Source organism: Ailuropoda melanoleuca, chromosome 11 (genome assembly GCF_002007445.2).
Source record: "Ailuropoda melanoleuca isolate Jingjing chromosome 11, ASM200744v2, whole genome shotgun sequence".
NCBI lineage: Eukaryota > Metazoa > Chordata > Mammalia > Carnivora > Ursidae > Ailuropoda > Ailuropoda melanoleuca.
Window position 1 is genome coordinate 1,233,828 of NC_048228.1, and position 25,955 is coordinate 1,259,782.

The following is a 25,955-nucleotide window of genomic DNA, read 5'->3' on the forward strand; positions in this document are numbered from 1 at the left end:
GCCAGGACCCCTGCCCCCAAAACTCTCAGGCTCCTGCTGGAAGGCTGGGCCGTCTGCCGCACGGGAGGAAAAAGGCACATCCTGGCAGGGGGGGTGTCTAGCATGGACCTCCATCCTCCGCTTCTCCCCTGCCCCCAGCCCCTAGCCCTCCTCCAGGCTTGTCTGGGGCCAGCCCTGGGCCTGGCCGACCCGGCCGACCGTCCCCCAGGGTCCTCCACCCTCACCGAGACCCTCAGGCCAGCACTGGCTCCCTGCCCCTGGGCACTGGGTACAGTCACCCTGGAGTCCTGCCTGGGCAGGGGGGGCTTGAGGGAGCCGACGAACACTCCTTGATAAAATAAAAATAGTTGGGAGGAGGCGCCCAGACGCGCAGGGGGAGGGGGGCACGAGCTGCTTCTCAGGCGTTTAAATAATCTGCACCATATGTGTGGGCCTGGCCCTCCCTCCCGCGAGGCGCTGGCCAGGGGCCGGGCCAATCCCCGTGGGTGCGCACGGGAGCCCGGCGCAGCAGCTGGGGCGTGCTGACCTCTTTCTCTTCTCCCTGAGATCGCAGTCTGAGCGCCTACTGCATGCGGAGCCGGCACCAGCAGAGAGCAGAGGTGTCGCTCAGGGCAACAGACGGGGGGCTGAGGACCCCCTGGAGCGCTGTGGAGGCTCAGGGGTCCGGCCATATGTCCTGCTGTTGCTGCCCATTCTGAGTAACGTGGACACGGGAAGGGCTTGCTTGAAGATCCTTCCAAAAGGTGAAGAAGTGGAGAGGAGATGGGCTGGCCAGGGGGCTCAGGGAGGTGGGAGGCGTGCGCCCCACGCCCTGGCCCCTGTGTACGTTTGCTCAAGGAGGGGGCTAGTGAGTAGGGGCCTGGGCCCGTGCCTGCACCCCCCTTGTGGAAGGGGCCCTGCGGCGTGTGTGTATGCGTGTGCGTGTGCTCATGCAGGGAAGCCTTCGAACGTCATTTGTGGGTTTTGTTGGAAGAGCCCATTGATTTTCTAGGCTTCCCAGGGAAGAGGAGGAGATGCTGACGGCCCCTGGCCTCTTCCAGCCTCTTGTGTGAGGACGGGTCAAGGTCCGCGGTAAAAGCAAAGGTCGGTGCTACCCACCTTCTCCTGGCAAGGATGCTTCCCCCTTGGAGCAGCCACGGCCGGTGTCCTGGAGCCACTAGAGAAAGAAAGGAGTGGGGCTGAGGGGATCTTCTGACAGATGGGGAGACTGAGGCATGGAGACGGGCTGCCCTCAGACTCTGCTTCCTGGCAACTGCCCAGGGTGGGCCGTCTGGGTCAGCGGTTCAGCCATGGGGCAGGGCTGAGCTGAGGAGGCCACGGCCCCTGTCGTCTGGGGTGTCCCTGGGGCTGGAGCCCCTGGGGAGGTGGCCCTCCCTGTCCTCCGTCTGTGCTGGGCACATCCCTGTGCCAGGCTCCTCTAGGACTGCTGCTGGAGGCTCCGACACTGCCCGGTGGTGGCCAAGCCCAAGAGGGCTGGATGGCCACTGGACGGCCTGTGATGGCCGTGCCAGGCGTTGGCTCTTGTCACCTCCTGGGGCTGGCTTGGTGTCCTCGGCACTGGGGGCCCAGCCTGCGCTCGTCCACGTTTGCATGTCTGATGTGGGCCGCTCCTGGATGGCGCAGGGACGCAGCAGGACCAGACAGGGTGATGCCGCTCACTTCAGGAGCGTGCAGATCGGCACGTGCGGTTTTACCAGGCCGCTGCAAGGCAGCCGTGAGGGTCCTGGGGGGAAGAGCTCAGCTCCCGACACTGAGGACCAGCAGGGGCGTATGTGGGGCAGGCCTGAGGAGCAAGGGGCCTGAGGGAGGCCTCCTGCCCCTTCCTGGCCAGGGCTGCTGGCCCCCAGCTGGCCCCCAGCTGCCCCGGCCTGCACCGACAGCCTGTCGGACAGGTGTACGCTGGCTCCAGGGCCTGGAGGCCGCATCTGCTGGCCCCCCGGTCTGGCTGACCGAGGGCATGGACCGAGGCTGGGGTCAGGGTGCTCAGGGTGGCTGGTGCTCACACAGGCAGGCAGGGTGGGAGCCGGGCCGGGTGGTGGTGGGGTGTACCAGGTAGGGGTGGAATGATCCCAGCCCGGGGCCCCTCTGTGGCCCCATCGTTGGGGCAGCTGGGCTCTTGTCCCTCTGGGTGTGGGCCTGGGTTTGCTCCCAGGCATCACTGGGGTGGGGGTTTTCTCAGGTGACCCCAAGGGAGCAGGTGGGGGCTGGCTCGGGGGACATGGGGATTGGTGTGGCCCCCCTGCTCTGTGCTTGGTTCTCCTGGGAGCTGCTGTCCCTTCCCTTTGAGACCCAGGGCTTAGCCCCTGTGGAAGAGGGTGGGAAGGGAGGAGGCTCACCTCCTGGTGAGGGGGACTGAGCCATCGGGGTTCAGGGCCTGTCTTGGGTTCAAGCCCAGTTCGGCAGTCACCTGGGCCCCAGCCTTTGCACGTACCCGGCATGCTCAGCGGCACTGTGGGGCAGCATGGGCACCCCCGGAGCCAGGAGCTCCTCCCCCGTGGTGCCCTATGGCCCTGGGGCACCCCGGCTCTGCACGAGGGGCCACAGATCTGTGTCCACCTGCCTCATGGAGTATCAGAGGGGGGATGGCGGTTACCAGGGTCTCCAGGCAGCAGAGGGCCTTCGCTGGCACAGCCCCTCGTCAGGCTGGATTAATGAGACCTTCCTCTGCCCGGTCAGCAGAGGACCATGCCCTGGGGTGGCTGAGGAGGACTTAAGGAGTCTGGGGTGCAGGGGTCGGGCACACTTAACCTGTGCCTCCAAGTGCACCCCCTACCCAGGCAGGATGGGTCACCTGAGCTGAGAGCCCAAGGGCATGACCTGAAGAGGGCAGGTGCGGCTGGCTCAGGGAGCTTTTGGGGGCCCGGGAGGTGAGACCATCCTCAGAGTGGGGCCAGGCTTGGGGGAGGAAAGAGGAGCGGGTGCGATCAGGTGTAACCCGGGTTTAAAGAGATATAGGCTTTGAGGCAGGAGGGAAGGGCCCAGTGTCGGGAGGGGCAGCTGATGGGATGGGGGCAGTAACGTAGAACAAGGGGGGGAGTGGGGACCACCCTCGGACCCATGTCCTGGTCCCCACTCTGGTCCTGATGCTCCCCAGGGGTTTCTGGTCCCCCTGCCCCGCTCTGAGCGCCCCCCCCCAAGTCGCGCAGAGGCTGTCAGGGCTCCGACAGCCCCTATCTTCCAAAGGAGGCCCAGGACCCACTCCCTTTCCTGTTCCCGAGGCTGACAGGTTTCTAATCTAATTCCACACGGCACTCCTGCAAGGGACCGAGTCAGCACCGCTCCGGCAAAGACTCTTAATCGGGTTCTGGCGTTTGGCTTTGCGTCGACTATGTTGGGTCTGGTCAGGTGGGGCCCTGGCTCTCTGTGGTCAGTCCAGGATGCCCATCGCTGTCTCCTCATGGCCTGCGGCCTCCCACCCTTTCCGACCTTGGACCAGGCTGCCTGGCCTCTGGCACCTGCTGTGACCAGCTCTCCTGGGTTCGGGTCCTGGCTCCTCTCCTCTGCGCTGGGGATGGAAGGGTGACCGTCCCTGTCTCAGCGCAGCACGGCTAGGGCCGGGGCTGTTCTTGCGGTGCTGGGGCACGGGGTGCAGGGCGGGCTAGGGACTCATGGGCCCAGCGGCAGAACCGGACCCCAGTCCTCACGGCAGCCGGCTGCAGTGGGGTTCTGCCCCTCAGGGCACGCGTCACCTGTCTGCCAGGCTGGCCTGCCCCCTCTCTGTTCTCTTTGCCTGGCTGTCCTCCTCATACCCCAGAGCTGCCCGGAGTGTGGTCAGCCACCCTGAGGACTGTCCTTGTCTGGGCCCTGTGTCCGGTCAGCAGATGGGTGAGCGGGTATTCCCCGGGCCCGGCTCTCCTCCCCTAGGCCAGGTCCGTCATGAGGAGGCCCAGAGCAGCCCAGCCCCGGGGCAGGACTTGGTGATGAATGTGCCCAGGGCAGCAGGCCGCCACTGCCCAGAGAGGTCAGGCCGAGGGGCTGGCCCTTGGGAACCGAGGCTGCACAGCCAGGGGCCTGGAGCCGGGTGAGGAATGGGAGCGCTAGACCCAGGCCCGGGGACCCACACCCTCCCTCCATGCTCGAGGTGTAGCGGAGAGGGGCCCCGCTCGGCTCTGGGTCAGCGCACAGAGGGATGGGTGCTGCTGCTCCCGTCCCCTTTCACCGCCGCCCCCAGGGACTGCAGGAGCCCCTCAGAGCCCCCGGCAGGTGCGGGAGATGTGGGGTTAGGGGTAGGGGCTTCTCCGGGGGCTCAGGCCGGGATGGAGCAGCGGCGGCAGCCTTTGAGTCCAGCATGGGGAGGATGGTGGGGCGATGGTGGGTGGTCCCATGAGGACTGTCACCCCAGGCCTTACAGCAGTGTTCTTTGGGTCCCCAGGGTGACCACCTCTGTCTTGGCTGTCATTGCTCAGCCAGGACGTGGGGGCTGGTGGCCTGGGTCCTCGTCGACACTGCCACCTGCCCAGTGCCCTCCTGGTCTCCAGCTGGGAGTTCCCTTGGCCTAAATCCTCTGGCCAGCTGGGCTGGACCCAGGCTGGATTAGTCCAGGGGATTGGGCAAAGGATGGGCGGGGCGGGCAGAGGCGCGGCTCCCCTGCCCTCACACTCCAGGACGCTGCTTCTTTGGGGAATCCTTCGTGGCCCTGCTGGGTGGGCAGGCTGGCCTGGGGGCCATGTAGGACCACAGGGGACAGTCGGGCCAATGCCAGAGGTCCTTGGGAGCAGCCTGCAGGGGCCTCAAAGGGCTCTCAGGAGGAGGAGGCAAAAGCAGAAGAGAGAAGGGGGGCCTGTGGAGCCTCTGTGACACCTGCCATTGGCTGACCTGCTGCTGAGGTGGGGTGGGGGACACTGGCCCCCTCTGGCCTCTGGGAGCCACCGCTGGCCATCGTTAGCATGTCAGTCCCCTGGCCGTCTGCCCCCAGCCGGACTGGGGGAGCGGTGGGCTGCCTGGCAGAGGCCCTCCTCTGGGTCGGAGCGAGTGTGGCCGTGTCCCCACCGTGGCAGCTTGGCCCACTAGGTAAGGGGGCAGCCCTGCCTGGCTGTGAGGGCCTAGGACAGGCCTACTGCTCCTGGGGCCAGGAGGGTGGGGGCTACTTCTGGGGGTGTGCAAGGCCTGCCTCCTTCCAAGGAAACCTGTAACCTCCTGTCCCTCGGGTCTCTCTCTGGGGGTCATGGGACTCCAGCAGCACCCCTGTCGTTCCCTCTGACCACCCCTCCCCCGCCCTGGGGCATGGAGGCTAAACACCAGGCAGGCAGTGGGGAGGGTGGGGGTGGGGATGTCAGGGTCAGGGAGGGGCTGGGGGCAGGACCCTGGCTGGGTACTCAGGTGGCTCTAAAGCTTTTGCTGAGGGGTCCCTGGCACACTGGGGGGCAGTGGCACCTTCAGCCCCTACGGGCTGCAGGCAGCACGTGCAGGACATGGAAGCCCTCGGAGGTGGGCAGAATGGCCCTCACCAGTGTGAGACTCGGGTGTGGAGGGGTCGAGGCCTGCCCGGGAGGTGACGGGAAGCTTCCGCGTCTGTTTTGGCAGGGCTGACCCGTGGAAGGCCCCACCGGGGCTGTATGCCCCCTGGGTCTCTGCTCCAGCTGAAAGACGGGCCTGGTCCAGGTACCGCCTTCTGGAACCTGTTCCGGGCCTCTGGGCCACCCCTGTCCCCATGTCCTGCCTTATCCCTACGCTCCTACATACCAGCAGCCCCACCTGTGTCCTCACCGGGAGCCTGGCTTCCCTGTGGGCCCTCCCCCTGCAGGGCAGGGTCAGGGATTGACTTCCTCCAGGGAGTCCTCCCTGGCTGGGCTTTTCCGGCCGGCAGGGGCCTCCACCACACCCTCGAGGGTCCCTCACTCGGTGGGTCTCGTGGGGGGTAATCACTTGATGCTTCAGCAAAATGGCACCTCTGAGTCCTGGGCTTTCTGAAAGTAGGTGTGAGGGCCTCGGGGGCCATGCCTGACCCCATCCTTGGGCCTCTCTCAAGCCCCAGGGGGCTGCTGGCCTGGCGGGAAGCCCCCCAACCCCGGGACCTGGGAGACATGCAGGCTGCAAACAGGAGGCCAGGGGGACAGGGTGAGGAAGAGAGGGGAGGAACGCTGGGGGAAGCTGGAGGCTGGTGCTGCCCCCCTGCCCCCTGGCGCCAGCCTCCCAGAGCCCCCCTCTGTGCTTCCAGGGGTAGACTGCGCCGAGTTGCCCTTGCCGCGTGGAGGATGAGGGCGGCTTTCCTGAAGGCCACAGGAAGGGGTTGCAGGCTCTCAGGAGAGCCCCCGACCTGCCAGCTGCCCACCGGGGACCTGCCCTGTGCCTGGCACGGAGGCCTCAGCGCACAGCAGCCCCTGAGAGGGTGTCACAGACTGCGGGGCGGTCATGGCGGTCACTGGCGCTGGCAGAGGGTGGGCGGGCAGGTGGCCGGAGCAAAGGAAAGCAAAGCTGTGGAGGCCCTGGGTCCCGCCTGGGACCGCACCTGGCCCAGGCCAGTTGGGGGTGGCTGCAGCCAGGCTGGGCAGCCTCAGTCCCTCGGGTGGGGCCTGTGACCCAGGCCAGCACCTGGGGGTGGGAGCCCGCCCCCCCAGCGGGCCGGGAGGTGGGTGTGTGGGAGGTCCCTGCGCCCCTGAAGCACGTGGGAGAGAGGGGTAGGGCTGGCCTGGCGCTCACGGTGCCCTGTCTGTCTCTGTGCGGTCTGTCTGTCTGCGTGGACGTCCAGTGGAGAGATGCATGAGCGCCATGCAGGCAGGTACCCGGATGCTGAAGCTCCGCGGCGGCTCCAAGGGCCTGGTCCGCCTCTACGTCCTGGACGAGCATCGCTCCTGCATCCGCTGGCGGCCCTCGCGCAAGAATGAGAAGGCTAAGAGTGAGTGGGGCAGCCTTGGGGGGAGCAGCGGGGAGGCCCCTGAGCAGCTGTGGGGCAGCTCGGGGGGCAGCAAGAGCCTGAGCCCTGGGAATCTCCAGGGGGCTCTGGGCCTGGCACATGGGTCCGGCGGCCTTGGAGCTTTGAGGTGACCTGGATGCCAGGTGGGGAAGAGTCAGGACCCCATGCCCTTCAGGGCCCTGGTCTTGCGCCTGCCTGGCAGAGCCCTAGAGGACTCTGGGGACGGAGCGCCCTTTCCTGGGCTGGGTCTGGGATGGGCGGAGGGGCAAACGGACCTTCAGTCCAGCTGGGAGATGAAGCCTCCCAGAAACAGAGAGAGAGACACCCCCGCTGGGCACACACCGAGGGCCAGGCTTCGGTGCCTGGGGTTAGCTCAGGCAGCCTGGGGCAGGGGGCTGCCGGGCTGCCTGGAGCCGGGAGGGTTTGTGCAGGGGTAAGGGCGAGGTTGCTCTCTGAGCAGGGCATGGCAGGGACCAGGCTGAGAGGTAGGAAGGGACACATCAGAGTCCTCACGGGCCAGGAGAGACCCAGGGGTGCCAGGGTAGGGCCTCGGCCCAGCAGTTGCCAAGGGCACTGTCGCTGCCATGGGGCCTGGGAGAGAGCCGTGCTTCGGAGGCCCCTGGAGGGCATCCTGGAGGAGAGGGCTGGGACTGCCCTCTGGGCCCGGGGAGGTGGAGCCCCTGTGCTCACTTGGGGTTCCTCCTTGTATATGGCACTGTTCCCTGTACTGGGTTCGAGCATGAGGTGGGCAATACCACCTCACGACAGGGCAAGTTCATGTCCAGCTGAGCACCAAAGGAAACACAGAGGATGGAAAGAGAGGGGACAGGGCGATGGGGTCATGGAGGCTCCTCATGGAGAGGGGTGATAGGGCAGAGACAGGCAGGCCAGGATTGCGGGGGGGGGGCGGTGTGTGTGAGTGTGCTGGTTAGAGCTGACTGGCTTTGGAGGATACCCAGGAGGGAGGAACGGGGGGCAGCTGTTCCCTATCACTCCCCCCAGTCTGGAGGCCCAGAACCCCTCCACCCCTACCAGGCACATGCATGCACCCAGGGAGCTGGAGAAGGGAGGTGGGCAGCCCCGCTCCCCAGGTGGGTGGGCTCTGCATGCCTGGGAGCTCAGGGGGTGGGAGCAGAGGACAGAGGGGTGAGCCCACCCCTCACTGCATGGATGGGGAAGCCCCACCATCTGTGCCCTGGACAGGATGACCCCCAGAAGGGCACAGAGCCCGCCGGGCAGAGCGGCAGGAGGCAGTGAGAGCTGGATGGGGGTGCACTGCTGGGGGCCCAGCCCCGGTGCCTGGCTCCCAGAGGGGACACTGGGCTACCTGTGCCCCATGCGCTGAGAGGGACCCTACCACACATGCGGAAACAGACCCTAAAGACACCTTCCTGAGTCATTGGCTGGGCCTAATTCAGATTCTGAATGGAGGCTCTGTGGAGCCCCGGGTGCTGGGTCCAGTAATGAAATCCTTGGTGGAACTTGGGCTCGTGCACATGGAGCAGGACCCCGCTGCAGCCCTGGCCCCACCACCTGCTGGGGCCAGAGCTCACTAGGGAGGCAGCCCAGGATCAGGCCGGCCTCAGAACGGGGACGTGAGCTGGCCGGAGTGGGACAGGAGAATTGGCTCGTCTGGGCTCTCTCGCTCTGCAGCCTCCGGCTCGGCTCCGTGCAGAGGTCACGTGCCTGGGATTGCTAACAGGGGGGGGCAGCCCCCTCCCTCTGGGAGAGTGTGTGAGCCTTTTTCGCACCCAAAGGAAGTGGGGAGTAGACCTCGGGGTCAGAGCAGAGCAGGGAGGTGTGGGATCCCCAGCCTGAGCACCTTTGTACTTTTGCGGGTCCCTTGAAATACCCTTCCCCAGCTCTCCCCAGCCTGGCCTCTCCTGCCCCTTTGTGCTGAGCCGCTGCAGCGAGTGGGGCCCCAGGCCCAGGGCGGGCTGTGACTGGTGCCCCGCCCCCGCAGTCTCCATCGACGCCATCCAGGAGGTGAGCGAAGGGCGGCAGTCTGAGATCTTCCAGCGCTACCCCGACGGCATTTTCGACCCCAACTGCTGTTTCAGCATCTACCACGGCAGCCACCGGGAGTCGCTGGACCTGGTCTCGCCCAGCGGGGACGAGGCGCGCGCCTGGGTCACGGGCCTGCGTTACCTCATGGCCGGCATCAGCGACGAGGACAGCCTGGCCCGCCGCCAGCGCACGAGGGACCAATATCCTTGGTCTCGGGTGCAGACCTCAGGGACGAGCTACCCACCCTGCTGGGGTTCTCCTGCCCCTGGCGGGGTCACACACGTGGGAAAGGGGAGGAGGGAAGGGGTGCTTGGGCTGGGGTCCGCCCCTCCTCCCTGCCCGTGGCGGCGGGGGCGGGTGTGGCTGGCCCTGCTGGACCCGTGTTGGTCCCTAACTCGGCCCGGAAGTGGCTGAAGCAGACGTTCGACGAGGCCGACAAGAATGGGGACGGGGGCCTGAGCATCGGCGAGGTTCTGCAGCTGCTGCACAAGCTGAACGTGAACCTCGCCCGGCAGAGGGTGAAGCAGATGTTCAAGGTGAGGCGGGCCCCTCCCGCAGGGGCGGGCCGGTGCGGCGGCGCCCCGAGCACAGGCATTGCGGGGACGCAGGCGTGTCTGCAGGGAAGCGGCCCCGTCGGAGCTGCAGGAAGCCCCGGCGGGGCCTGCGGTAGATGGTGGGGGCAGCTCTCCCAGCACCCTGCGTCGGCGGAGGGGCGATTGCTCCAATGCGGGGCGTGGCCGCGGCGGCTGCCGGGGGCCCTCCCTGGGCTGGTGGGGGAGGCACTCGGGGCAGGCATCTGGTCACTGAGGGAAGCCACCCAAAGCAGGCTGCACCCCGTTTTCTCGTCCTCCCCTGGACTGCCCCGTGCGGTGGCCCCCTCCCCATGCAGCCTCCCGGTTCCAACCAGCCTGGTGGGAGGAGTTATGAAAATGCGTCTGTCCGCCGAGAGGCAGGCTTTATCGTCCGTAATTAGTTTCTCTCTCTCCGGAACCCCTGCTGGTGCGGCGGGGAGCAAAGGTGGCATCAGTGGGCCCTGCTTTGTGGAGTGACAGGCAGGCGAACCCAGCTCCTGGGGGGCAGCCTGGAAAGATGATTCTCTCTCTCTCATACACACACACACACACACACACACACACACACACACACATACACACACACACACACACAGCCAACTGCTCTGCCAGGCATGGCCCCTGGGACTTCACCTGTGCTCTCAGGACAGACAGGTGCTGGCACTTGGCGGGAGCGAGGGGAACCTGCGGCTCAGAGCACACAGGTCTGTGTATGAATGAAAGGGCGAGCAGGAGGCCTTCGGGCTGCTGGCCACGGACTAGGGGGGCTCACAGGGCCCCTCCTGGAGGCCCCCACGGGACAGAGCCTACCTGGGCAGTGAGGAGCTAACAGATGGCTCAGGCCTGCAGATCAGCCCCCACCTGTACCCTGCCGACTCTACCTCTGGGGACAGCTCTGGGGCACAGAGCTCTTCCAGACTGGTGAGGCTGTCAGGGGCCAGGCAATTGGCTGGCTTAGAACTCGAGGTCCAGCCTGGCCTCAGAGGTGGGAGGAGATAATCGTACCCTCGCAGAATGGGGCACGAGAGCACACAGGCTCCCAGGGCCTGAAGGTCCAGTGCAAAGTCCTGGCTTGAAGATGCACGAGTGCTGGGAGCCCTGGGGAGTCCATGCCCGCCTGTGCCTCCTGTAGGGACACTGGGCCTCTCATGCAGTCTCTGGGCACAGGGGTCCCCTACAGAACCCTTTGACCCGCCCCTGGCTTGGCTGAGTCTGGGCTCTGACCAGATCCTCTTGAGGTGGCCCAGAGCAGTGGGGAGACCGTGCAGCCTGGAGCCTGCAGGGGGTTGGGCTCTGGGCTGGCTGCGGAGTGAAGTGAGCAGCAGGGGTGGGGGGTTGATGTTAGCCTGGAGCTGTGGACCCCAGACCCTGGGAAGCTCAGACCCAACCAGCTGTGTCCACAGTAGTCCCCGAGAGCCTGGGCCTCCCTGGCCATCTTCGTGGCCACCCTCCCAGCGCCCTGGAGCCCAGGGAAGGGGGGCTGACTCCCCGCCAGGCAGAGCAGCTCTGACCATTAGCGTCAATTGCGTTGTCGAGAAATCTCAAGATTGTTCCCACCACCTGGAAGTCCCTGATCAAAGGAGAGATCTGTGTTGGGGTAAAGAGTGCCTTGAACATAGTTTCATGAAGTCTGAGATAACAGCAGAGTGCAGGCTAAGCCCAGCGTGGCCCTCGGACGGCCCTCAGAGTAGCTCCAGGCTGAGCATGCCCTCACCCACCGCGGTAACTGTGCAGAAAGAGCAGCCAAGGGACTCCTTCGGGGGGCACATCTGGGGTGAGGGCCAGGTCTGTGCTTTTGGGTCTCATCCTCGTAGAGTGTTTTCATTCGCCCCAAGGGCTGGCAGCTGGACGGAGAACGGGCAGCCACCCTGCCCTGGATTCCTGGCTGTACCACCCAGCACAGAACGGGGTGGGAGGCCAAAGCACCCCATGGGCTGGACACTCAAAGCAATGGGCATCTCTGCCCAGCTCCAGCCACACCCTGGGGAGGGCTGCCGGCCTGGGCTATCCTGTCAGCTCTCAGACCCAGGGCTGCCCGCAAACCGAGCTCCGGACATGTGGTCTGTGTCTGGTGTCTTCTGCGCCCCAGCACACATTGCTCTGCCCCGTCCCAGTTGTGGCATGGATCCAGGGGTCCTGGAGTGAGGCTCTGGGGCCTTGCCGGGTGCCTGTCTCAGTGCCAAGCTAGGCGTCCGTGTTAGAGATCAGCCTACCCAAGAGCAGTCCTCTCACTGGCCACAGGGACAGGGGGTGTCTGTGGTCCCCTGGTTCTCTGGTGATGCCCCTGGTTCAGAGAGGGCCTCACCTCTCTGGCACCCACCCCCAGTCACCCCAGATTGCGTCAGCACATGACGAAGGACTATCCCAATGGCACACAGAATGGGGAACATTGCTGTCCATGGTGCTGACCTGACGTCCATTCCTGCTGTGTCGTCACCCTCCAGGCAGGTCCTGCTCACACCCCACCCCCACCTCACCAGCCCAGAGCACTCAGGGTCTGGAGCAGCACCTTCTATGGGGCCCTTCTGGCTCATTCCTAGGGATTGCCACGGCCCCAGGGCACCTCAGGCTCCTCTGGGCAGCCCGGCCTGCGGTTGCTGGGTCCCTTGTCCTCTGGGTCTGTCCCTGGCCTTGGTGTTTGGTGTTTCCAGGGTCTGACACTTCAGTAATGTTCCCTGAGTGGTGGGTTCATGAAGGAGTCTGGTCTCACTGGGGTCCCAGTGGGTTTGCTCCTGCGGGGCTCCTATAGGTGTTGTGTGGGCTGCCCTGTCTGCAAGAGAAAGACAGTGGCCAGGTCCTCTCTCTCTGTTGTGGAGACTGAAGCCAGGGCACTCTGTACACCCTGGGGCCTTGAGCTTTTCTAACCAATGGGCAGCCAAGTGTAATTACAGGCTTACGGCCCAGGGTGGGCATTAACTCCAAAATGGGGTGTTAGCTCCCAGTATAGGGTGTTGGCTCCAATGTGGGGTGTTAGCTCCCACAGTGAGGGCTTGACCCCCAAGGTGAAGTGTTGGCTCTAAAGTGGGGTGTTGACTCCAGGATGGAGTATTGGCCCCCAGATGGGGTGTTGGCTCCCAGGTGGGGTGTTAGCTCCCAGTATAGGATATTGGTTCCCAGATGGGGCATTGACCCCCAGAGTGAAGTTTTGATTCCAGTGTGGGGTGACTGTGTCAGGTGTAAGCTGATCTTGAAAGGCTGGGACTAGGGAAGAGGAGGGTCAGATCTGCGTTAAAGGGTCACCCAGTGGCTTCTTGGTGGAGAGTCAAAGGGGGAGCCCAGCTAATTCACTGCTGCCAGGATCCCAGGTGGCTATCAGTGTGGGACGCTGGGGGACACAGAGGTTTTGTCTTGCAGGAAGCAGACACAGATGACCACCAGGGGACGCTGGGCTTTGAGGAATTCTGTGCCTTCTATAAGATGATGTCCACCCGCCGGGACCTCTACCTGCTCATGCTGACCTACAGCGACCACAAGGACCACCTGGACGCCGCTGACCTCCAGCGCTTCCTGGAGGTGGAGCAGAAGGTGAGGGCACGGGCAGTAGGAGCAGGGTCCTAGCCTCCGTGGCCGCACCTCGGGCTCCCAGGGCCCTTGAACAGGTTCAGTGTGGCTGAGAACACTTCAGTGTGAAAGGATGGGCCACAGCCTGGCATTCAGGGTTCCACTTAGTGGACCTGCTTTGGTTCCCATCATGGGCCATGCCAGCATATTTCAGGGTGTGTCCCATGGAGGCCCTGAGCAGGTGGGGAAGTTCTGTGGTTTCTTCTCTGTGCGCCTCTGAGCAGCTCAGCCCTGACCACAGACACCCTGGCTTCCTGAAGGGAGCCTACACTTGACCACAACCTTTAGTGTGGAGTTCCTCCTCGAGCAGGATTTCCATGTCCCAGCCTTTCCACCTGTTCCCGCCACGGGTCTGGCTAGCGTAGACCCCTAAGATCCAGGCCCACTGCCACCGCCATTCACCCATTTGTCCAGCAGATGCCCGGATGCCTTTGGGTGCCAGAGGAGCATGCCCACCCATTTCTCTTGCCTCCGGGCCTTCCTGTCCATCCCGAGATGCTGAGGGCTCCCTGGGCTTTGCCCTGCTGACTGGGGACCCAGCGTCCAGAGGCTCAGGGATGGGGACTCCTCAACCTCGGCTGAGGCGGGCTGGGTGTTGCTTTCTGTGGTGGGCAGGAGGCTGGACATCTGCAGCGGGAGAGGGGAAGGCCAGTGTCCCCTGAGGAAGGGGTGCTCCTATGATGGGGCTCAGACAGCATAGGGTTCCCATCCTTAGGGCTGGTGTGAGGCAACCATGAGGACCAGCTTCCAGACTTGTAACTTCTGGAACCCTCAGGGACCCAGTTCTGGGCAGAGAGTGGGAGGGGCAGTCAGCCTTGAGGTTAGGGGCCAGAAGCAGCGGCCACTGGGCTGGGCCTGGAGCTGGGTGGCTGGATCAGCAGGAGTGGCTGAGAGACCCAGGCTGGGTCTACGTGGCATTTGCCCAAGATCTCCCACCACTGCTGTCCTGGGCTGGCACCCTGCCCCGCTCTGCCCTATGAGGCTGCCTCAAGCCCGGGGCATGACAGAGGGCTGCCCCTGGGGCTGTTTTCCCAGAACCCCTCCCTGCGCTCATACAGTTTGCTGGGGTTCGGTCCTTGTGGCAGTCCTGCTGGTGGGAGCACTGACATCTTGTCCAGATGGGAGAGGCTGGGACCAGCCTAGCGGGATCCTGATGTCCAGGGCGATTCCCGCCCAGCCCAGCCACTGTGGGCAGCATTGGATTGAGGCTGTGGGTTCTCTGTGGGTGGAGGGTGGGAGAGTGGTCCTGTCTGGGATGGGCAGTACTGACTCATTATTCCCTGCCCTTTGCCCTAAGCTTTCCAGAACTCTCTCTATATCTGGGGCTCAAACTGTCCACCGGGTGGGCAGTTTGAGCCCGGACCCAGGCCCCTGGACTCTGGGCCTCCCAAGGTCCACAGCTGCTCTGAGCTCTGACCCCATTTGCCCTGCTTTCCCCTCTATCACCTCCCCCGCCCCCCCCCCCCCCGGAGTCCTCAGGACTTTCTAGAAGCCTGGCTGGTGGGACTGCATCTGGGAACTGGGGCTCCTGGCCTGGGCTGCCCCTCAGAGCCCTGGCAGATCACTCAGCCTCTGTGCGTGGGGTCGTTGATGTGCAGGGCCGCCTTGGGCTCGGCTTTGTTGTGCAGCTTTCCTGTGAGAGATGCAGGCAGCAGGGGGAGGCAGGGAGAGGAGGTTCCCTGTGCCCCTGGGGTTCCTCCAAGGTGGGACTGGGTTCTGCTTGTTCTGCACCCCTGCGCACACGAGGCTCCCTGCCAGGACGGCCCTGGTCCATAGCTCTTGAGCTCTAACACTGTGGGCATGAGGGGTGGCCCAGCTGATGGAACCAAAGACCCCTCCCCTGCTTTAAGGATCTGCAGTCAGAGACAACTCTTCCAAAGCCAGTAGTCCTGTGGCCACCAAGTCCCAAGTCTTATGACACTGGGGGTAGCCAGTCAGGGAATCAGCCTGCAGGGGCCCGAGCCTCCCCCGCCGCCATGGTCGGTCTTGACGTGACCATCAGAGGCAGAGTAGGAGGCAGTGGCGGTGTTTGTGGAGGAGGGGGTGCTGCCTGAGGCTAGCCCAGGCCAGTGACGGGCTAGCCTGGGCTTAAGCCCTTGCTCTGGCCTAGATGGCAGGTGTGACCCTTGAGAGCTGCCGGGATATCATCGAGCAGTTTGAGCCCTGCCCAGAAAACAAGAGTAAGGGGGTGCTGGGCATTGACGGTGAGTGGGGGCGTCGCTGCTGTCCTGGCAGGCCGATGGGGGGTGCTGGCGGGCGACCCGTGGGCCTGAGCGGGCAGCTTCCTGTTCTGCATGGTGCGGGGATGGGTGGTGCTGAGATGAGCCGTGTGGCGGGGCCGGCGGGCAGGGGCTAAGCACCCACCCATCCCCGTGCAGGCTTCACCAACTATACTCGGAGTCCCGCCGGCGACATCTTCAACCCCGAGCACCGTGGCGTGCACCAGGACATGACGCGGCCGCTGAGTCATTACTTTATCACCTCGTCCCACAACACCTACCTCGTGGGCGACCAGCTCATGTCCCAGTCCCGGGTGGACATGTACGCCTGGGTCCTGCAGGCCGGCTGCCGCTGTGTGGAGGGTACGTGGTGGGGGCCCTAGGACACCACATCCCCTCAGCCCTGGGGCCCCGGGCCTGGGCTGCAGACCAGCGTCTCCTCTGGGGGACAGCCCTGTGGGGTCTCTGAGCGGGGCGTCTGCCCTCCTCCCAGGCAGGGGCTGTGACAGGCTCCTCCTGGTGTTAATTGCTGAGCAAGAGGACCCCTTCAGTCAGCCCATGAGCTGTGGGTCTCCGGGCGCGGGCAGCCAGGCTCCCGGAGCTGACTGAGTTCTGCCTGCCCACAGTGGACTGCTGGGACGGGCCTGACGGGGAGCCCATTGTGCACCATGGCTATACTCTGACCTCCAAGATCCTCTTCAAAGATGTCATCGAAACCATCAACAAATATGCTTTTGTCAAGAATGAGTGAGTGGCTGGGACTGGGGAGGGGGGCACAGCAGGGGTTTGGGTGGGGGAGGGGCTCAAGTGGCTCTTCCTGCGCCTCCTGCACTCCCTACCTGGGAGCTGTGTTTGCAGAGCCCAAGGGCTTGATTTGAGTCAGGGAAGGGAGTGGAGCCGCAACTCTGGGGAGAGGGAAGGCAGTGGGTGCAGGAGCTGAGAGCGGATGGGCTGCGGCCCCTGTGCACACACACTCGGCAGTCCCTGGGGTCAGCTGCCTGCGGCAGTGGTGGCTCTGGCACTAATTACCCCCAGGAAGCTACTCTACGTCCGAACTCAATTTGCTGTCGCTCAGCTGTAGCTACAGACACTGTTGAACAAATTCCAATTCAGTTTCTGGAAATAGAAGACCGCCTCCCCACACTTACAGTCACCTTCAAGTCTTGGCCAAACAAGGCTCACAGGCAAGGAAAGAACTAATTTAATGAGGGAGGGGAGGAGAAGCAAGATTGATTTAGGAAATAGAAATAGAGGGTCCCCTCCTGAAAGAGCTTGCCCAGGCTCTGTCTTGGGCTGCCAGAAGGGAGTGGGAGTGATAAGTGGCAGCCTAGGCCCTAGAACTGCAGGTGAGAGAGGCATCTCAGGGCAGGGGAGGTGGGACAGACAGGTCTCTGTACCTGCAAAGGACCCAGGGACCTGCTAGGGTCTTAGGACAGGGCTCACGCCTAATGTGAGTTAGCATAATCCTTGCAGGCATAGGGCTCTTCCCTAGGGCCTTGCGCTTTAGGCTTCAGTCTCTTGCCTGAGAAATGGGGAGATGAGTACTTTTGCCCCAAGTCCTGTTTGCCCTCTCCACTTCACAGGACTTGCCTATCTCTTGCTCTGATTCATGCCTTCTAGGTCTGGGTCACCTATGTTTTCTAAAAAGATCATGTTACCTTTTGGCAAAAATCCAAATAAAATGTGCACTTGGTTAAAAAATAATTCAAACAACTGAAGAGCATATAATGAAACCCCTATGTTATACTCCCCCTTCTGCACTACACAGGTAATAACAATGCTTTACCAGATGGTATGTGCCTGGCTTATGTCTCCTTTCCTATGGGGCCAGTGTTGGGACCCCAGAGCCATTCACAGGACCATGTCTCCAGTATCTAGGTCATGAGATGATCTTTCTCAGTCTATTCATTGCTCCACATTTCTCCTCAGTGGAGTCCACATCATTTTTAAACCATGACTTGCTGACTTGCTTGAATGTTTCCTCTTATTTTCCTGGAGTTTCTAATTGCTTTTTTTTTTTAATGGGATATGAACTACATGCCTTCTTTACCTGTCCCTAAAATCTCTCAGCTCCTTTCCTACCCACTCAGTTGCTTTTCAAAGCCATTGATGGGCCCCCTCCCAGAGTGGCTGGCAGTTCCATCTATCCTGGTTGTTGGTGAAATCCCTTGATGTCTTACACAGGTGGGGCCTAGCCCTCTGCTGGCTTCACTCTGACTCTTCCACCTTGGGGCTACAGGTACCCAGTGATCCTGTCCATTGAGAACCACTGTAGTGTCATCCAGCAGAAGAAGATGGCCCAGTATCTGACTGATATCCTTGGGGATAAGCTGGACTTGTCATCAGTAAGCAGTGAGGATGCCACCATGCTTCCCTCTCCGCAGATGCTCAAGGGCAAGATTCTGGTGAAGGTGAGCCCCTGCCTGCCCCTCCTAGGGCCAGCATCCTGCTGGGCCCCTGACCTCCGATCTGTGGCCAGGTGAGGGACAGTTACCCTGCTCTAGACGGTATGGGGTTCCACACGATCTGTGGCAGATTTGAGGAGTCAGGGTAGGCCCTACCCCTGACCTGGCCTCAGTCTCCCCCCATGGTCACCATTCAGTCTGGGGGCCTCCATGTGCACTCCCCGGTGTTTCCCTCCCGTTCTGCTGCAACAGGTAAGTACTAGGATGGCCCCTGCCCCTGGCCTGAGGTCCGCAAGCAAGCTTGAGAAAGGCTCCTTCCCTTTGCTGCTTCTCGTGTGGGTACTGGCCTCCCAGGACTTCCTCCAGGACCCCTCCCATGGTCCACTGCCTTCCCCAGGGCAAGAAGCTTCCCTCCAGCATCAGTGAGGATGCTGAGGAAGGTGAGGTGTCTGATGAAGACAGTGCAGACGAGATTGATGAGGACTGCAAACTTCTCAACGGGGATGTGAGTAGGGGCTGGGAGGCCCTTTTCGGGGAGTAGGGGAGCTGCAGCCCCAAACAACAGGCTCTTAGCCTTGCTGTGAGAAGGCAGGTGGCTGAGAGAGGAACATTGGGCAGATGCAAGGGTGCTTTGTACCGCGGCTCGACAGCTGGGCGCATGCTCAGCCAGTGGGGGCCCTTCCCTACCTGCCCCTTCACATGAGACACGGCCCCTGAGCCCCCAGCTAGTGGGCTTCCACCTCTTCACGCAGAGGTGCTGGGGCTGGGGGGTCCCACAGGGAGGCTGAGGAGTGAAAAAGAGCTCGGCATAGCGGGGCTGGGGGGGACTCTCCTCTGGGCACTGTCGCAAGCTGCCAGTGCGAGGTCGGGAGGCATTAGTTCTCCCCGAGGGGCCATCAGACGGGGAGTAATCGCACAGAAGCATTCCCGGCCGCTGTTAGCGGACTGTGTCAGAAAGCCCTGAGGCAGCAGACTTCTTTCTGCTTCGGATGTGCCTGCAGATTTCTCGGCCCAGGTGACAGTAAACCCATGCTGTCTGAGGTCTGCCTTGCATGACTCCAACCTGGGCACTGGGGCACCTGGATGCCCACGGCCCAGGCCCTGGCCCGGAGGGGTCCACGCGTGTCAGGGCTACCATGGGGGCTGCTGCAGGCAGGGAGGGCGCCTGGAGGCGGCACTGCCCAGCCCCTGATGCTGGCCAGCCAGGCCGTCCGTCCCTGCCCCCTGTCCACGTCCTTAAGGTGTCTCGTAGCCGGTGGTAGGATCTCAGAGCCCCAGCTGCTTAGGGCTCCTGGAGCCCGGAGTGGCCACTGGGTACCCTGACATCCCTGCCCACCCACCCAAGGCCCACCAGCAGGACACGTGGCAAGCTGTCCGCTGAGTTTCCGTGGGCAGCATTGTGCAGCTAAAGGATGCAGGTGTTAAAATCAGAGAGGCCTTGGTTCAGGGCCTACTGGTCACTGTCTGTGGCCCTGGGCAAATCACATGGCTGCTGTGCGGCCCTGGGGCGGGGTGGTGTGAGGGTAAAGCAGCGCCTCTTAGGAGTGAGTGTGCGGCTGGGGCCAGGGCTGAGAAGCCAAGATGGAGTTCGAGCTCTGCAGCTCCAGGGGGCCGCTCCGGCAGGGATCTGGGGGCCAGTGGTGCTGCTGCCGTGGGGCTGGGCACTGATGGCACGGGGTGGCCATCCCGCTCTGGCAGGTCGCCACCAACCGGAAGCGTGTGGAAAACACTGCCAAGAAGAAACTGGATTCCTTAATGAAGGAGTCGAAGATTCGGGACTGTGAGGACCCCAATGACTTCACCGTGTCCACGCTGCCTCCATCTGGAAAGCTCGGGCACAGGGCAGAGGGCAGAAAGGTGAGAGCCCTGCAGCCCATGAGGTCAGCCTGCGGCTGAGGGAAGGGCCTGGAGCATGTGGTCTGTGCACACCTGTGCATCCATAACCCCCCCCCAACCCGTCCCCACATTTCTGGGTGGGGGGACACAGAGCGCCTGCAGTGAGCAGGCGGGTGACCAGGTGGGCAGAATGTCCAGCGTGGGGGACACGATGTGAAGTCCTGCTTTCCCTTGACCAAGCAATATCTGGGCGTGTGCCTGGGAGCTTAGTGACATGCAGATGGCCGCTTGGACCTGGGGGGCTTGGGTTTGCGTGACTTCGCATGAGCGGGAGCAGGTACTCAGGGAAGGCTTCCTGGAGCAGGAGGAGGAAGAACAGGAGGAGAAGCAGTAACAGCTCAGGCTGAGCCACCGGGCATGGGCTCGGAGGGGGCATCAGGGGATCCACCCTGCTCCCAGCAGCACTAGGCCCTCTGCTGCTGGGACATGGGTAGGGGGATGTTGGGGTGTGGGGGTCTAGGCAGAGGGGGGAGCACCTGGGCAGTGGGGTCATGCACATGCCCCCAACATACCTGTCTGTCCCCTCTGCTGGGGGGCCCGACGCTGTGGCCCCCACCCTCTGGGAGTTCCCCGTGTGGGAGAGGGCAGGTGGCTCAGAGTGCAGTCTGATGGGCAGGGAGGGGACCCCGATCTTCAGTGCTTGGCACAACTCTAGTGGGTGCTGGTGCTGGCCAAGGACAGGCCTGATTCTCTGGGGGGGACCCAGCACCTCCCTCCCTGACATCCAGAGGGGCCAGAACTAGACCTCCTTGATCAGAAGGGGCTGGCCAGGCCGGGCCCTGCAGCCTGCGCTCTGTCCAAGTCATGGATGGTCCTCCGCCGGCTGTCCTGACGGCCCCACCCCACCCTGTTGAGCTCTCTAGGGTCACGAGGCTGTGTCTAGGGGGCAGAAGTGGCCCAGTGTGGGCCCTCTGTTGCCCACAGCCTCCCTGAGGGTGGCCGGAGCTCAGGCCTGAGCTGTAAGCCCTGCCAAGCTCCGGCGTGCGGGCGTTGGGGGTGACAGTGGATTCTGGCTGAGGCTGCAGCTGCTTCTCCAGGATGCTGGGCAGACACGCGCCTCTCCTTGCTGTGCCCAGATTTAAAGTCGCTTGTGCATGGCGTTTCAGGCAATGTTTACAGAGCTGCGGAGCGTGTCGGCCTCAACTGGCTCCACACGCACCGCGCACACGGCTCCCAGCGCCTCTGCGAGCGTGCCGCGGAGCATTCAGGAAACTAGGAGGCAAATGGGCTGGTGTTGCTAGGGCCGGGGACGAGAAAGAGAAACACTTCTAGAGCAAGCTGGAGTAGAGTGGATGCTGAGCTCCTCTGTGGTGGATCTGTGCCTCGGGCTTTGGACCAGCTCCTTCCGTGCAGCCCGCTGACAAGCAGGGCGCGAGCAGGGGAGACCCAGGGCGCAGGCAGGAGCTGGAGAGCTGCCACCCGGACTCCCCACAGGCCCAAGCTCCTCCCCAGAGCAGGTGTGGGCAGGGCCCGGGCAGCCGGTGGAGTTCGGGGTAGCTGCCCGGCAGCATCGTGGGCCGCACGCTCCTTTTCCAATGTGTGAGCCATGGCGGTGTTCAGGCCGAGGGGGTGGGCACCACATGGGGCTCTTCGGGGCAGCTCCGGAGCACGAGGTCTTGTCCCCTGTCCCTGGGGCACAGCTGACCATCTTGTGCTCCCCCATCAGGCACAGTGGGGCCCAGCTTGAGCTCCAGGGTCCACACCGGAGGGGCCTTGCTCCCCTCCTGGCTGAGAGGCCGGCGTCCAGGCTGGGGCATGGTTGGAGGGGAGGTGCGGACGGGCGGGGGTGCGTCCCCGGGTGTGTGCGGACCTGTGTGTACAGGACTGGGCCTGGAGAGCCCCTTGGGTGGGGGCAGGGAAGGAAGGCGTTCCGTAAGTAGTGCCGTGGAAGGCTCACGGTAGCCCTGAGGTGAACGAGGGACAGCCGCAGCTTGGGGGGCGCAGACCAGCGCCTTTCTCCTGAGGTGAGACCTCTGTCTCCGTGAGAAGCAGAGCTGGACGCCAGAGCTGCAGGGAGCTCCGTGCGAGCCTTACGTAAGCACGCACGGCTGAGCCACGCTCCAGACACACAGACGTGTTCATCACACACTCACCCTCCGTGGGAGAAGAAATTCAGAATCGGGGCCTTAATGAGTTCAAAGCCGCACCCCGCGAGGGGCCCGTGGGGCCTGCACTCTCCCTCTCAGACCTTGCTCCCCCGCACTGCCTCAGCCCTGGGTGGGCGGTGGGTTGTGACTCCACGGCCGGGGCGGCAGCCAGCCCCCCCTTCTCCTGCTCCCCGTCACCTCTGTCTCCCTGTCCCCCAGGCCGAGGAGGACATGGAGTCCGGGGAGGACGCCAGGGCCAGCCGGGGGAACAACCGGATCCTTATGAGCGGCTTCTCCAAGCGCAAGGTCTGGCGGGGCTCCCGGGTGGGGCCACCTTGCCGGAACCCACCATGCTCCGTCCTCCCGCTTGCCCAGCTGTCCCTGTGCTGGCCAGCCAGGGGCGTCCCCTCCAGCTCCCCGGGCCCCTGGCCTGCCTCCCAGAATCCCCCTTTGGACTCCTAGCCACGTCATCTGCCTGGGGCTACGCAGGGCAGGTGCCTCGATGGCCCTCCCCTGGCCTGCACCAGCCAGCGCCGTCCCTCGGGGCCCAGGCCGACAGGCACACTGCAGAGGACAGGCCGGCCCAGCCGGGCAGCTTGGGTGCCAGGACCCCAGGGCAGCAGGCCTGCCTCCTGCGCCCTCCCGGCCTGCACAGGGGCCGCGGCTGAGCCAGGGGCCCCGCAGAGCCTGACTCCGCTCTCCTTCCACACAGAAAAAGAGCAGCAAGCTAAAGAAGGCGGCCAGCGTGGAGGAGGGGGAGGAGGGCCTGGACTCCCAAGGCAGCCAGAGCCAAGGGTCAGTGCCCTGCCCCAGCCTGGACCCTTCACAGACAGTGGCGGCGGCAAGTGCCGAGGCCCTTGTCCCTGCAACGCCAGCGTTGGACGCGCAGGCCCTGCGGTGGCCCCGTGACCGCACAGTGGGGTGGGGGAGGGGGAGCCCAGGGAGGGGACCTCAGCGTCTCGGTGACACACTGGCCAGCACGGACCCCTGTGCCTGCTTCTAGCACCCATTGCAGTTGGAGAGACATTCTTGGGGGGGGGGCTCAGCGCCAGCGCCTGCCCCTCCCCCATGTCCCTTCTCAGGGTCCGCTGCACATCCCGGCACCCGCAACGGGGCGCGGTGGACGTTAGGTGGACATTTGGCATGAATCAGTGAGCCTGGCTCGCACACTGTGGTGCCCAGGCTGGCCTGAGTCAGGAGGGGCGCCCGCCACCGGGCCCTTACCGATGTCGCCCGCCCTCCTCGCAGGGCGAGCCGGCAGAAGAAGACCGTGAAGCTGTCTCGCGCCCTCTCGGACCTGGTGAAGTACACCAAGTCTGTGGGCACGCACGATGTGGAGGCCGAGGGTGAGGCCCGAGGGCCCTGGGGCTGTGTGGGAGGGCTGGGCCGCGGCCCGGGGGCGCCTCTGAGGCCGGCCCCTGCCCCGTAGTGGCGTCCAGCTGGCAGGTGTCATCCTTCAGCGAGACCAGGGCCCAGCAGATCGTGCAGCAGAAGCCGGCCCAGTACGTCCGCTTCAACCAGCGCCAGCTGTCCCGCGTCTACCCGTCCTCCTACCGGGTGGACTCCAGCAACTATAACCCGCAGCCCTTCTGGAACGCCGGCTGCCAGATGGGTGCGTGCGGCTGGGACCGTGAGAGGGGAGGGCCCGGCGCTCCTGGGGTGTCGGGGGCTGGCTGTGCAGGGCTCCGGGGGCATCCTCCCAGGACGCCCGGTCCTGGTCGTGCACAACGGTGAGCCCGGGGTCGGCTCACACAGAAGAACGACGGACTCAGGGGCAGCCGAGCAGGGGCGGGGGGAGGGACGCGGGCTGGGCGCTGACCTGGCCACCTCACGCCCCCCCCCCCAGTCGCCCTGAACTACCAGTCGGAGGGACGGATGCTGCAGCTGAATCGCGCCAAGTTCAGTACCAACGGGAGCTGTGGCTACGTGCTCAAACCACAGTGCATGTGCCAGGGTGAGGCCCGGGGCGCGGGGCGGGCAGGGCCAGCTGGCGTCCACCCGCGACGTGGCCCTCCCAGGACGCCGGAGGTCGGGGTGTGGTGAAGGGCCCCTGCTCTGCCAGGGGTCGGCAGGGGTGAACTGGGGAGCCCCTCCCCACGCCTGGCCCCCCACGAGGTTCCGCAGCAGGACGCGTGTGAGGCGACGCCCCACGGGCTCGGGCCGAGGTGCCCTGCAGCGAGGGCACCAGAGCTCCCGGGTCCCTTCCCAGACCCTTCAGTGTTTGCACTGAAAACCGCCGGAAATCATGAGCGGAGCTCTCCCCGTTTTAACCTGAATCCTCCCCCCACCCCTCCTGCTGCCCCCTCGCTGGGGAGCCCAGCACCCCGCCCCACGCAGAGGCAGCGTGCCAAGAGGGGCGAGGACAGGCTGTGTCCTAGCTCAGGCCGGTCTCAGAGGCGGCCAGCATGCAGACCCCTGGTGCCCCCATGCTGGAACCCTGCCCCCTGTCCCCCTGCCCCAGTCTGGGGCTCCCGTCCAGTAAACGGGGTGCAGGGGGGTGCCCTGCATGGCCGCTGCCCTCCTCAGCCTGGCGCCCTGCCCTCCCAGGTGTTTTCAACCCCAACTCCGAGGACCCTCTGCCCGGGCAGCTCAAGAAGCAGCTGGTGCTTCGGATCATCAGCGGGCAGCAGCTCCCCAAGCCGCGGGATTCCATGCTGGGGGACCGAGGCGAGGTAGGAGGGCCCTGGCATGGGTGGGTGGGGCTGGAGAGCCACGCCGGGCCCCGTGCCACCCCTGCCCTCCGCACCCAGATCATCGACCCCTTCGTGGAGGTGGAGGTCATCGGGCTCCCCGTGGACTGCAACAAGGAGCAGACGCGTGTGGTGGACGACAACGGTGAGGCACCGGGCCCCCTGGCTCCACTGGCCACGGCCTCACGGGGGAGGGAGAGGTGGGGCTGCTCCTGTGACCCAGGCAACCTGCCCGCTGCCCCCTCGCTGGGGCCCGTGTCAGAGCCTGGTCCCCAGGTGCTGCTCCTGTCGGCCGGGAGCCCAGCCCAGGCGGAGGCACCGGAAGAGGGCGCGGGCCCAAGTGGCCTCCAGGCTGGACCTGGGGTGGGAGGTGATACCTGCTCCCCGTGGCCTCTAGGATTCAACCCCATGTGGGAGGAGACCCTGGTGTTCACTGTGCATATGCCTGAGATCGCACTGGTGCGCTTCCTTGTCTGGGACCATGACCCCATTGGGCGTGACTTCATCGGCCAGAGGACACTGGCCTTCAGCAGCATGATGCCAGGTGGGCGGGGGGGCCAGCGGGTGGGGAGGGGCAGCGTCCCCCATATGAGAGACCACGTCCCCTGCTCAGGCAGGCATCCACCACAGAGACCAGCATTCCACCCCCAGACCAGCGTACCCCACAGACCAGTGTCCCCTACGGGTCAGCTGAGGGCACCAGGGCTGAGCTTCCTCCTAGGGGTCGGCTCCTGCCATGGGTGGGCCTGGGGACACAGAGGGAGCTGAGGAGGAAGGAGTGAGATCAAGGGCGCTTGGTGGGTGGGGGAGGGGAGGGGCCCTCAGGCCGAAGCATCGCCTGGCCCCCCGGCAAGAGGAAAAGCGCACAATACCAGGGGGCTTCCTGGAGGAGTCCCCAGAACTGGGCTCACGGGTTGTATTCAGGGCCTCAGGACCTTTGAACAGAGTGGGGCAGGGTGAGCCCTGACCGGCTATTTCAGGCTATCGGCACGTGTACCTGGAGGGGATGGAAGAGGCCTCCATCTTTGTCCATGTGGCCGTCAGTGACATCAGTGGTAAGGTGAGTGCTGCCTGCAGGACCCCTGGCCTCGCCCCACCCCGTCCCATCCCAGCCACATTGCCTCCTGGTCACCTCGCTGGGCCTGTTTCTCCTCCTGCAAAATGGGTGGTGGGGGCACCCGACCTCCACGTCCTGTGGCCACTGCAGCCCTCCCCCCCAACCGTCTCTCCTGAGCATCCTCACTCCTGTGTCTCAGGGTCCTCAGTCCTCTGTCCGTTTCTGGAAGGGGGCCGCCTGGCTTTGCTCCCCGCCCCCCCGTGTCCCTGGATGGGGGTCCTCCTCTGTCTCCCCAGTTCTGTGCTCTGGGCCTGGGCGGGGCCGGTGAGTGGTGGGCTGCCAGGTGTGCATGGGGGGCCCGCGTGGTCCTGCCGCTGACAGTCTCTCTCCTGCCACCTCCACGGCCCGAGGTGCTGCCGGGCACGGCGCCACAGGCCGCTCGCCTCTTGCCCACCGTCAAGCCGTCTGTCCGTCCTGCGTCTGCTTGTCTCTGCGGGCTCCGCGCCCGGCTGTCGGTGTCTCACGGCCTTCACTCCGTCTCTGTGGTCTTGCAGCGGGCTTCCCCGTGTCCAATCTCACGGCCTTCACTCCGTCTCTTTGGTCTTGCA

The 25,955-nt window shown here is 64.4% G+C and overlaps 1 protein-coding gene across 2 annotated transcripts in view; it reads left to right on the forward strand.

Annotated features, from left to right (window-relative positions):
- Positions 1-25,955, forward strand: part of PLCH2 (phospholipase C eta 2) — a 64,662-nt gene that overhangs the window by 33,719 nt on the left and 4,988 nt on the right. For both annotated transcript variants that reach the window (XM_034671596.1, XM_034671597.1), the window contains 19 exons: positions 6,689-6,835; positions 8,817-9,060; positions 9,267-9,396; positions 12,787-12,957; positions 15,104-15,197; positions 15,372-15,575; positions 15,839-15,959; positions 17,452-17,623; positions 18,015-18,122; positions 19,316-19,474; positions 21,820-21,906; positions 22,313-22,395; positions 22,849-22,946; positions 23,030-23,212; positions 23,447-23,554; positions 24,148-24,272; positions 24,351-24,435; positions 24,688-24,834; positions 25,271-25,350. In XM_034671596.1, the coding sequence (XP_034527487.1) occupies positions 6,689-6,835; positions 8,817-9,060; positions 9,267-9,396; positions 12,787-12,957; positions 15,104-15,197; positions 15,372-15,575; positions 15,839-15,959; positions 17,452-17,623; positions 18,015-18,122; positions 19,316-19,474; positions 21,820-21,906; positions 22,313-22,395; positions 22,849-22,946; positions 23,030-23,212; positions 23,447-23,554; positions 24,148-24,272; positions 24,351-24,435; positions 24,688-24,834; positions 25,271-25,350 (2,546 nt within the window). The remainder of the gene's footprint in view (positions 1-6,688; positions 6,836-8,816; positions 9,061-9,266; positions 9,397-12,786; positions 12,958-15,103; positions 15,198-15,371; positions 15,576-15,838; positions 15,960-17,451; positions 17,624-18,014; positions 18,123-19,315; positions 19,475-21,819; positions 21,907-22,312; positions 22,396-22,848; positions 22,947-23,029; positions 23,213-23,446; positions 23,555-24,147; positions 24,273-24,350; positions 24,436-24,687; positions 24,835-25,270; positions 25,351-25,955) is intronic.